The sequence below is a fragment of the Phragmites australis genome, chromosome 13 (assembly GCF_958298935.1).
Source record: "Phragmites australis chromosome 13, lpPhrAust1.1, whole genome shotgun sequence".
NCBI classification, from domain to species: domain Eukaryota; kingdom Viridiplantae; phylum Streptophyta; class Magnoliopsida; order Poales; family Poaceae; genus Phragmites; species Phragmites australis.
The window spans coordinates 6,293,352-6,305,812 of NC_084933.1; the positions used below are offsets into that span (position 1 = coordinate 6,293,352).

Sequence of the window (12,461 nt, forward strand, 5' to 3'; positions counted from 1 at the left end):
GCCTCGGGCCCCGCGGGAGCAGGGGCCCTTGCCGGAGCGGGAGCCCTTGCAGGAGTCGGAGCCCTTGCAGGAGCCGGAGCCCTTGTGAGAACCGGAGCCCTAGGAGGGGCTCAGGCCGAAGCCCTTGCGGGCGCGGGCCGTCTGTCGGCGGCCGCCCGGCAGGCTTGCTGGCGGTCGGGCTCCTGGGCTGGCCCACAGGCGGGGCCCTGGGCTGGCTCGACGGGGACAGCCTCACGCCTCATTCTCTTTTTCTTTTCCCGCCTGTCGGAGCGGGAAGGACCTGGCTGATCGGCGGCGGGGTGCTCAGGGCACGGGACGTGCCACGCCCGAGCTCCCGCCGCCTTAGCGCACTTGTCGGCCAGCACGAAAAGCTCTGCGGTGGTTTCGACCTCGTGCGTGCCTAGCTTCTCGAGCATCTGCTCGTCGCGGACGCCTTGCCGGAATGCGACAATGACAGCGTGGGGGGTTATCCGTGGGATGGTGTTGCGGACCTAGCTGAAGCACTGAATAAAGCGCCACAGCGTCTCCCCCCCTGCTGCTTGACGACATGGAGGTCGCACTCCAGGCCGGGGTGCGTGAATGTGCCCTAAAAATTAGCCACGAACTGGTGGCAAAGATCATCCTAGGAGCAGATAGACCCTGGGGGTAAGTTCATAAGCCAAGAGCGGGCAGAGCCCCTCAAGGCAACATGAAAGTAGTTAGCCATCATCTTTTCGCTGCCACCAGCCGCCTGGACAGCGGTGGTGTATATCTGGAGGAACTTGACGGGGTCGATAGACCCGTCGTACTTCTCTGGCAGCTCGGGGCGGAACTTGGTGGGCCATTTGACCCGGCGGAGCTCGCTGGTGAAGGCACGGCACCCGGTGCCGTACCCTGTGGCGCGGGCAGTGCCCTTGGGCGGCGAACGCCGGCGAACCGGGGAGCCCCGGCGATCGTGGGCCGGCAAAGAGGAGGCCTGGTCCTCGGCTTCAGCCTCCTACCGGGTCTCCCGGTGGGGCTCGAGAGTGACGTGCGCGTCTTCGATGCCCCTCCGCTCGTTGAGGTGTAAGCGGAGGTCTTGGGTTCCGGAAGTGGCCAGGGGGGCGGCACTCCGCCTGGAGGCCCCCCTGCCAGCACGACCGCCACCTGACGATGGGTCGGTCCTAGCGGCGCCACGTTGGGTGGTGGCGCGGGAACTTTCAGCTAGCACCTGGCGGCGGGCCGTGCCGACCAGGGCGGTGACTTCCTGGAGCCAGCGGCCCTCTGGGGTTTCCCCCGACGCCTGGACCGGCGGATGCCTGAGGAGAGCATGCGCCGCAAGCAGTGCGCTCCCGAGACTGGCCTCGCTGAAGGCGAGTCTACGCCGGAGAGGCGCCCGGCGCGGTCCAGACGCGGATCTGGCGACAGGAGTTTCAGCCGCCTGCTGGGGGTTGGGTGGTGCGCCGGCGATGGCAACGGCGGCCCTGCTGGGCCCAGCACCCTGGTCCCCTTGAGAGAGGAGCGCCGCGCGTGCAGATCGCTGCTGCTGCTAGGACACAGCAGCGACTGGGGCCTCCTGAGCGAGGGGCTCCATTTCCCCACTGGAGCTGGAGCCGGAACGCTGGAGGCGATGACCACCGGCCATTTTTTCTGTAGAAGAAAACAAACAAATAAATTCAGGGATGCTTCCCTCCTACCTGGCGCGCCAGCTGTCGGAGGGTTAACTCATGTCGCAGGGATCCTGGGGGACCCCTTTTTAGAGATTCGGCCGGGGGGATGATCTTGAATATGTTCGCCGGAGAAATAAATGGGTATGAATGCGATGGCCGGTGGGGTGGAATGATCTAATGCGGAACGGAGTAAATGCGTTGGTGTTTAGACAGGTTCGGGTCGCACGGAGGCGTAACACCCTACTCCTGTATGGATACTATGAATGCCTTGAGAATGTCCCTCAAGGATGTTACTGGTTACAAGAATATTTGTCTATCTAAGAGCCTGGGGCTCCTTGTTCTTCGGCCTGTGTGTAGCCGCCGGCTTTGGGTGCTCTCGATCTTCTCTGCTTTGCTCGTGAGCAATTGCTTCCTCTTCCAAAGCTCGTCTTTCTTCCCACTACCTTTCACCTCTCTTTCTTCTGTGCCGCCGGCTGCTTTAAATACCTACCGGTAGCAGCGTGCCCCGAACGGGAGGGGGAGCATGAGTTCCGAGACACCATAAATGGAAAGGGCGTCATCATTACCTCTGGGCGAAGTGACCGGGGGTGGAAAATGCGTCCCACGCCCGGTCGTCCGTCACCATAAATGCACTGGCAACGGGCGCCGTGGAGAGGGCCCACCGAGCAGCCGCGGAGCGGCCCGGCATGTCCGTCCTGTCTTGTTCCCCTGCCACAGCAGCGCGACAAACGGAACGCCTCGACCCTTACGACGTTATCCCGAGACGGGCCGGATGGCACGGGATGGGACCCGTGCATTTAATGACCTCACGCCCTTCTGCCAGAACGTGGCAGGAACTGACACCGAGCATGGCGGGGGCAGTTGGAGGTGACAGGCCACGCGCGCTTTTTAAATGCGGCCTTGGGCCTTTGACTGGCTGACACCTCATCGGTGGGCCCCTCGGGGGCCACTGTCATGGGGCTCTCTAGGTCGTCGGGGAACCGAGTGCTCGGGGGTTACTGTACACCTCCCCGAGCACTCTCTCCCGAGAATGCCCTTTCTTGATCCTCGGAGAACCGAGTGCTCGGGGGTGCAGTTCACCTCCCCGAGCACTCTCTCCCGGGCGCACTTGTACGGATCCTCGGGGGACCGAGTGCTCGGGGGCTACTGCACACAGCCCCGAGCACTCTCTCTCAGAACTTCCTTCAGTGGGTCCTCAGGATACTTGGGCGCCCAGGGAGCCACCGCTCGCAGCCCCGGGCACTACTTCTCCCGGCACTTAGCTTTCCTGACCGTCGGGGGACTCGGGTGCTCGGGGGTCACCGCACGCAGCCTCGAGCACTCTCTTCTCGGCACTTAGACTTCGTGGATCATCGGGGAATTGGGGTGCTCGGGGACCACTGACTGTGGCCCCGGGTGCCCTCTCCCGGGACTTAATCTTTTTTACCTTGCGGAGGAGACTCCGCGGGATGGCGCCATATGGCGGATTGCTGGCCTAGCCTCGGGATTCGGGGACCCCCGGTTCCTGATACACCGACAGGAGCCAAGTCACAAATGTTGATAACAATTATCTGATAAAAAGTATGACATGATGGTACATATGCATACGTACTGATTTAACATAGATAACAAGTATATCAATATATATTTTGTGATACAAAAGAACGTCAATTGTCTTGTCTACTAATTAGCTAACAAGTATCTCAAATTTGAAGGCATTTACCTGGGTTCCTCTCAAATGTTGTAGTTATAATTTTTGCTTGATGATATTGTGGTGGTGCATGATTATTTTGATTAGGAATTTGCATATCAACTAGTTTAATAGTTTAATCAATAGTCGCATTAGGATTTTCAGCACAAACAAAACTTGAAACAATTGGCTTATAAAAACTATTGATTGTCCTTACCCTCTTTATCATGGCTAACACAAGTCAACGTGTAAAGGCTATCAAAGCATACTAAAATTGGAACAAAAGGGGAATTAGATTTTTTGTAGCATCATCAATTCATCATCGCAACTAAAGAATATATAATCCTACCTGAACCTGACTAATCTAATTATAAAGCAAAGTTCCATATAACAATTGGAGATTAGAATGATTGGGAGGGAGCTCGAGGCATACATTTCAAGAGTTTGTGGCTTCGCATCCCTAGTACTATAGCAACAACCAGTAGCGAGCGGAGCACACGCACCGACGCACGGACGATCTGCAGGTAGTGACAACACGATGAAACAGAGGAAGTCGAACGTGCGGTGCGAATCGAGCATAAATTGCTGATGATGGACAAAAATCTTATTTGGTTGGGTTAATTTCCTTATTAGGCTTAGAAGTGCAGGGGGCATGCTTAATTAAACACTTGATTATGCATATTATTAGCAAGAAATTAGTGTGTCTCTATTATTGGTTGGGGGCAGGCCCCTAGGCACCCCTTGTCTCCGCCCTTGGAAGGCGGCGTGGGGTCAAGGGCACCAGGAAAACCTCGCTAGAGATGAGGAAGAAGGGGGAGGCATTGGGGTAGTAGCAAGGACTAGCAACAGGGGATGGGCTTGTGGTGAGGTGGTGGTAGATTAAGTCATTGGGGCGCTTATGGATTGACACACATACAATATATACCCCCCTTGTGAACATTCCCACCTCGTGCCATCCCAAATCTCTAAACATTCATCCCATCCACATTGGCCTTTTGCTGTTGTGAGGCCCCATGCTGTAGCCCCCCACCATCACCTTTGCCACCATCATTGGTGTCTTCTCCGGCACCAACAGGACCACCAAGCAAGCTTAGGCATGAAACTATTCTAGGACTATGATGGAATAGTTCAAACCGTGAAAAAATGCTTCACGGGTGAGAAAAAAATGTTCCGAGTATTGTACTAGCTACCGGAGGCTTGCCAGCAAGTGAGGCACGACCTCAAGGCTGCTGGGGTGTGAGGGAGGATGGAGGGGCACACAAATGAAGTCTAGGAGAGGAGACGAGTGGGAGATGGTTTGGCAATGGTGGAGAGGAGGGTGTGAGCGTCGTATGTGACATATAACATTGTTGACTTGATGCCATCTGAGGTGGCATTTTAAGAGGTGGAAAGCAAAGTAAGGGGCGATTGTGTGATCCTGTGATGGTTTGTGCGAGAGGGAGGTGCCCTTGCATGTAGGTGGCGATAGTTGTAATGAGAGAGAGATAAGCTTAGATCCTCTGATCTAGGCTATTGGATTCCTATCAAGTGGTTGGAAAAAAACTTTTAATTGGCACAAAAAATGGCTGAAGCGTGACTGATTTTGTAGAATGGAAATGGTGACATATCATTTTGTTATGGAGATACTGACATACAAAACATTCCAACTAAATATTAGGTCTGCGACCTATCGTCATCCAACGAAGAAGTAACATAATGATGAACACTGCAAGCACTGGCACACCATGAGAGACCTGATCGCATATGATGTATGCTCGTTAGAAGTTCACATTTGGTCATACATAGCAGAGACTACGCAGCTGAACAACACGCTAGCTACCAAGAGCGCACAACACAGTGCTAGCACAAAATCGGTACACTCCCGACTCCCAATTAGGCAATTACCCATAACCAAAATTAGGCACTTGTGTTCATGATTAATCGGTAGATTACCAAAACATCGATGTCGATTGATGGCGTCGCTGCCCTCAGGAAGTAGTGGCAGCATAGACCAGCAGGTCGTTCTGCTCGGTATGTCGCTGGTTTGAGGATGGTGTCTTTCTCTTTAACATGGTTGGTTTGGTACGTACGAAACAAATAAAAATTTAAGGTTCATTCCAAATGCAAGAATATTGTGGGGTTTTTAAGAGAAAACAATTTAACTTCCTGCATGATTTGGAAGAATTTCCCTGTTCCTGACGGGCCTCAAGAGGTTTTCAGCTTTTTTTTTTCTATTTATACTGCATGATTCTTTTTTATGATATTTGCAATATTGATTGACGATAGATAGTATAAAACTACCATATGAGAGTATCTCATACGTATCTAAATCCGTTAGGATTTCTTATATTCATGGAGTATATGTCAATGTCTGGGCAATAAATCCTTAAACATATGGAAACTGCCCGCAGGTATCAAGGTATCTCGTAAATATGGAAGTTTATATCTAAAGATAACATAATTGTACTTGGAAAGAAGTCTAGAGACCATACGGCAGCCCTCATATATATACAGAGCCAGGAGACCTTATGGAGGACAAATCCAAGCAACAAGACATAAGCCTTATTGCCCAAGCATACAGAAGCCTCAAACCATTGAGCCTTTTGTACTCGTGATCTACATCGACATCTCACCGAGACTACACACAAAGAGCCCTCAACTAGGTTTAGATCTATTTAGACTAGTCAAGACTCTCCCTTGTAATATGTCTCGAAGATCAATACAACACCATAGAATGTAGAGCTATTATCCTTCAGGAGATCTAAATCTGTATAAATCTCTGTATTTTGATGTACGATTCGGCTACAGAAAGTTTTCCCTACTTTATTCACATATTCATAAGATTGATGGTTCATGAATCGGCGACATTGATCCCATGTGTATTGCCACTACTGTAGAAAAGGATCAAGTCCCACTGGCGATGAACCATGAAGTGTTAGTTTATATCCGCTATTTGGCTATGCTGGAATAATATTGTACTTGATAAAAAAGGAAATCACATTTTTTATACAGGTACTTTCTAGAGATACGTATTGTCTAAGATTCTAGAAGAAAGACGAAAAAGAGGACATCCTCGTGGCTTGCCAAGCATTAGATGACTTATTCGCTAAGAATCGGTGGTAGTTTAGTAATAGGCTACGTGGTGATTGATTACCATGTTCATGTAATTTATGAAGTTATTTTCTTTTCCTCAATTTCATTCATGAGTTGAAATGATGTAATAAAAGAACAAGGTTGTATACATCTCATGATACAAAAGGCTAGAACAATTTCAATTTTGTAAAAAATATCTGCTCGGCATCACTAACTAGTGCTTGTTCAAGATTCATTGAAAAAAAAATTAAACTTTTGCGAAGGAAAAATACCAACTATGTAGCATGCATTTGGCTTATATAAACACAACAAATTCAAACTTTACCGAATTTTTTTGAACGATAACATATTTTGTTCACGGGTGGAAAAAAATAGAATTCACAGAATTTGAATGAAGTTTCTCCGGATTTGGAATCCCTGATGGCTAGTGGACTATTCAGCGTGAGTGGTGGCGTTGGAGAGGCGGCAAAGGCAGAGCCATATTTGCGACTGAGGAGATCGTGGGTGAGAGAAGCGCCCTGTTTCGCGTTAGATGGCGGCAGTCTGAAGCAAAGAGCCATCAGCTTAGGTGCCATGATCTAGGATAGATATTATATCCTAATCCTCGACAGATGTAAATAACTAGCATGATGATGAACAGTGAAAACTTCATCAATTCTCTAATACTAGGGATTCCAGATTTATAGGACAGACCTTATCACAAATGATATGCTCCATGCATTAATTAGAAGTTCACATTGGGCCATACATAACAGAGATGATGTAACTGCACCATATACTAGCAAGCAAGATCACACAAGTCCACTAAAAAAAGACGAAAGATCCCACAACAAGGGGCTCCAAATTGGTCCAGCCCCAACGCACGATTGCCCATAACAGGCACACACTTCCACGACCAATATAATCGATGGATGCATGTACCAAAATATGCATCACCGCCGATCAATGTCGTCGCCTCGATTAGGCAGCGGGAGAGGCGCAGACCGGCAGGTGGTTCTCCTCGGTCGGCCGCTGCTTGAGGATGGGGTTGCTCTCGAAGAAGTTGACGGGCTTGAGATCGAAGCTGGAGGACACGGTGGGCATGATGGGGAAGTCCTCTTGGCACGGGATGTGGTGGAACCCTAGCGTGTACCACAACACCAGGTCCTTATTCTTGATCGGACGGTCCCTGTTCGTCCATGTCATCACAATGTTAGTTCAATCGGACCATTGTACATCACTTGTGCAATTGGATGGACCAAATGAATTGTACATGTAGCACCCGTGTACGTAATAACACACCTGTCAGACCAAGTAGCCAGTGTGTCCTCCCCTTTGCTCTGGTACACGAACAGACCACCGGCCCATTCCTCGCTTTTGTTGTAGGGTGTCACCCATATCTGTGTCACAGAAGTAGATCAAATACCACATAATAACAACATACATATTCTTAGGTTATACACCATTTTACATATATGACTCCTCGGCTTAGGGAGAGGTCGAATATCTCACCTGATTGTTTGTGAAAGCACCCCTCTTCTGCGGTGGATCTTCTGGGTCCAACATGCTAGCAGCAGTGCCGGCAGGGACAACCTTGTATCCGACCGGGTTCCCAACCCGTGTCTTCTTCATAGGGTTGACGACGTGGAACTCTGCCGGCTCATAGAGCTTCAGGCGGACCTGGGCGTCCTTCTCGGTCTGGGCGACGTGTCGGGTGGCCTTGATGTAGCTCTGCCGGGGGGATTCACCCGGCGCGGTCTCCTGCCGTGCCATCTCGACCCGGACGAAGGAGTTGTCGGCGCCGTCGACGTCCATGTCGAGGCGGAATGTGACGTAGTGGTCGTGGATGACTCCGATGACGTTCTCCGAGAGGAGGGTGCCGTGCATGTCCTTGTTCTGGCGGACCTGGTTCATGTGGGAGTAGGGAGTACCCTTCACCATCAGGATCCCACTCAGCCCAACCTGTAACAGTGCAATTGCACCAAACCAAGATTAATGTGTCCAGTAAATCAAACAGCACCGCCACATGTACAAACAAACTGCAAAAAAATATGACGATGGACTTATGATATGCGCTATGGTCACGAATTTATATCTGCAATCAAGAATTAATTATTAAATACGTATGATTTATGTAAACATAAAACAGAAAATGAGTTTTTTCGAGGGAAATTGAAAGTGAGTTTATAGTGATCAAAATTCACTGTGCAGATGAACGAGGACGAAGCTTTATTGGCAAAACCGCAGGGAGGGACTGAACCCATCCGGGTTCGATCCCCAGTGTCGCACGCCTCGTCTAGCCTCCAAAGAAGGTTCCGAGTAAGAAGAGCCTAGTTCTAAAAAAGAAAAAAAAAATCACTGTGCAAGGACAATTACGGGGCGGATCCATGATGCTAGGGCACCACCCCTACCGTTTGGAAGCTAATGGAAGCTCTTTGGGCTCTCATACATTTTTTTCATATGGATGAGGAAGAAGAAAAAAAAGAGAGAAAAAAGAAAAGAGAAAGAGGAAAAATAAAAAGACATGTGGATGAGGCCTATCTGACTAGTTTTGATCCGCCAGTAATCACGACACTCACATTCTTACCCTGAAAAAGGTCATGGGGCTCATGGACATTGGACAATCCCTTGGCAAATGAAAAGGAGGAAAATGACACCCATTTCGTATTGAAAAAATTGAGTACGGGGTAGTTGGACGATCACTCGATGAGGCAGTAGCTGGCTCAGTGTCCCAATTGTTGTGGCCATCTCTACCTCCTCTGAACATAATAAATTAATACAAATACTTTATAGATAAATTACTCTCCTCTATTATAGTACATTTTTCCATTTAGAGAGGGCTCCTATGTTGTACTTAGGTAGGGTTTAGTTACAAAGCGAGGTAGGATAGAATTATTATTTTTATATATTTGAGGATAGGATGGTATATATATATATATATATATATATATATATGACACCTATTCTATACTCCTAGGAGTATGTATTCCCACATGCAATATACCACCTAAACAAACACTTTATACTCTTTTATCATTTTTAGTATACTCTAATACTAATTCTAAGATACTCCAATATAAGTTGTATGAAAAAAAATTCAATATTAGCCTTTCATTTTTGCTATATACTCTTTTTTATATATAAAAGAAGTATATACGCAAATTATGATAAAAATCATGGAATTTCATAAAAAATTTCGTGGGATTTGTATTGTAGTATCTTATAATTACTAATGAAGTATATTTAAAGTGATAAAGAAGTATAACTCACGTGTAAAAGTGGTATATGAGAGGTGGGAGTACATACACTCAGGAGTATATACTAGTTTTCCTATATATATATATATATATATATATATATATATATATATATATATATATATATATATATATATAAACCATTCTATTTTAGTACTAGGTATATCATAAGTGTCACGTTAAAAATAGGATGGCTGTGTCCTACCGTTTTTTAAATAGCTTCGTCCCAAATCTTTAAAGAATATTTTCTAATTCTGAACTATTCCATTCTATTGCTCTCCATCCAAACAACTAAAAAACTGAATAGATCTACTATGTCCCATCCCATCACATGAATCAAAATACAACCTCAAATTATCGGAATAGTAACAAACAGTACTAAGAATAGAACAAATAACCGTAGTTCATTTTTTAGTTCAGATTTTGTGACCTCATGGACTTTATTTCTTGTTCTGCCAGCTTAAAAAATTGGCAGGTGTGAACCCAAACGAGAGAGAGGGAGAGACGGTGAGCATATACCTTGATGCGGACGAGGCCGTCCATCTGGAACTCCCAATCCATGATGTAATCGTAATTAGCGACGGACGCAGCCATTCGCGCCACCAGCGTCACCTTCGGCCGCGACTCCCTTATCTGCACCACCGCACCGCAGAGCACGTGCACTCACTGTGTTACACTTATACCTGTACTCTCCTTCCTACTCTTTCTCCTTGGCGTGGTTTAGTACGAACGAAACCAATATGTTTGAAGGGGCAAAATTTTATAGGAAATAATATTTACTTCTGGTAGGATTCCCGAGAATTTCCGTGTTCCGAACGGGCCTCGAGGGGGTCTTAGCTTTTCTCTCGTGAAATACTACATGATCCTTTTTTTCATGATACATGAATATTAATCCCATGCGCTTAGCAGTAAGACGTCGACCCACGTTGAAACGAAAAGAACAAGACGTGTAAGTGCACTTACGTCCATGCCGGTGACGGGGCGCTCGGTGTGGCGCCACGCGATGTCGCCGGCGTACCTCTCGAAGACGCAGATCATGTTCTCCCGCACGTAGGGCCGGCCGTCGGCGGCGACGAAGACGCCGTCAACGTAGCGCGCGTGGCGGGGGCAGTCGTTGAGTGGCACCAGCGGCATTGCCTGCAGCCCGAAGCCATACTCGCCGGCGTCCATGTACGTCTTGAAGTACCACGCCTCCGTGGGGTCCATGTACGGCACAAAGAGCTCCGACGCCATGCCCTTGTACATCACCTCCCTGTGCTCGCCCGTCGACGGGTCCTGCACCCGAGCGCGCGACACCACCATGCCGGCGCGCGCGTCCGCCTTGAGGTGGAACTCCCACCCGCCCCACCGCACCGTGTGCTCGTCCACCAGCTCGAATCCCGGGCCCGACGGCGCCGGTTCCATTGACGGCGCCCGCACGTTCTGGAAACCGAGCCCCTTCGTGGAAGTTAGGTCACCGTCTTCGGCGTGGCGGGCGTACCGGTAATCGGTGTTCGCCGCGGCCGGGATGGGGATGCCGGCGCCGCGGTCAGAGATCTGGATGACCTCCTTGGTGTCCATGTCGAGCAGCACGGTGAGGCCCTCGATAGGGCGCATGTAGAAGTTGGCCGTCCCCTCGGCGGAGAAGCACTGGATCTTGATCAGCCGGCGGTTCTCCTCGGTGGGCCCGTACCACCCCAGGGAGAGTGGCAGGCATGCCAGGTCCGACATCCTGACGCCGCGGCGGCGGATGGTGGCGTTGAACGCCGGGTCACTGAACGGCGCCCAACACAGGGACACCTGCTCGTCCATGGTCATCGTGGGGTAGCCGGAGGCGGGGACAGGCAGAGGAGCCACGGCGCCGCCGGCGAGGTCGACGGCTAGGACGTAGGCCTCGCCGCGGAACCGGACGACAGCCACGGCGCGGCGCGGGGGGAGCGGGTCGGTGCCCTTCTGCCAGCTCAGAACGACGGGCTTGTCCGGCTCGTCCAGCGCGACCGAGTGCACGAACAGCGAGGACGGCGACGACGCGAACGGCGGGTGCGCGCGAAGGAGCTCGCGCGCGCGGTTGACCTCGGCGACCGTGAGCGGGTCGAGTGGGTGCAAGGGCACGTCGTCCTCGTGCGACGCCGGCTTCGGCTTCCGGTCGGCCCGGCGTCCCGTGCGGCACGCCCACGGCGTGAACCGGGTGCAGCTGCTGCCACCGGCATCGTCAAAGAGAGAGGCGGTCGGTGTGTCGATGCCGTGTGGCAGGCGGAAGGCGGAGCGGACGACGAGGAGGACGAGGGCGGCGCCGAGGGCGAGGAAGATGAGCCGGAGCAGGGAGGTGGAGTGATCCATCAGAGTTGGCTGTCTCCTTTGGGCTGTGTGTGTGGCTGCAGTGAGCTAAGCGAGAAGCGGTCAAGTGTTTATGGACTATGGTGACTGATTGGGGGTTGGGAAGACGTGGCTTGTGCAGGGTCGGGGTGCGTGGATATCAACCGGCTTGTTGGGATCGAAGTCCTAGACGAGGCGGGCCTTCAGAGGTGGAAGTGGCGAAGGTTTTTTAGAGTGACATGTACTGAAAGTGGAACAGCTTTCAATTAACTTTCACGGTTACACTGTGGCTCTATTTATAACCCGTACCCGGTGATCACGGGTCCTGTTTACATATCTTACCCCCTAACCTGTTACATTCCCGGAATATTTGGGGGTAATATGGTACAAATGAGCGTGATCCTATAATTACAACAGTACCCAGGACAATCGTAGTCGGGTCCACTGTCGAGCTGGCCATCCACACGAAGGGTGTCGAAGCCCTCTTCGCTCGATCACATGACGAGCTGCCTTCGACGCCCCCTGGCGAAGACCTGGTCTTGTCTTCGCTCGCTCCAAAGG

General features: G+C 50.4%; 1 protein-coding gene across 2 annotated transcripts; it reads right to left on the reverse strand.

The window, feature by feature from the left end:
- Positions 1-7,063: 7,063 nt before the first annotated feature.
- LOC133888258 (amine oxidase [copper-containing] gamma 2-like) lies at positions 7,064-12,040 on the reverse strand. 2 transcript variants are annotated; one of them, XM_062328428.1, is made up of 5 exons: positions 10,569-12,040; positions 10,125-10,238; positions 7,861-8,310; positions 7,651-7,748; positions 7,064-7,537 (listed from the first exon to the last, which is right to left on the reverse strand). In XM_062328428.1, exons 1-5 carry the CDS (start codon positions 11,922-11,924, stop codon positions 7,330-7,332), a joined length of 2,226 nt encoding a protein of 741 aa, XP_062184412.1. In that variant the 5' UTR covers positions 11,925-12,040; the 3' UTR covers positions 7,064-7,329. The 2 variants fall into 2 exon arrangements, with proteins under 2 accessions (XP_062184412.1, XP_062184413.1); XM_062328429.1 differs by lacking the exon at positions 10,125-10,238.
- Between the last annotated feature and the right edge of the window lie 421 nt (positions 12,041-12,461).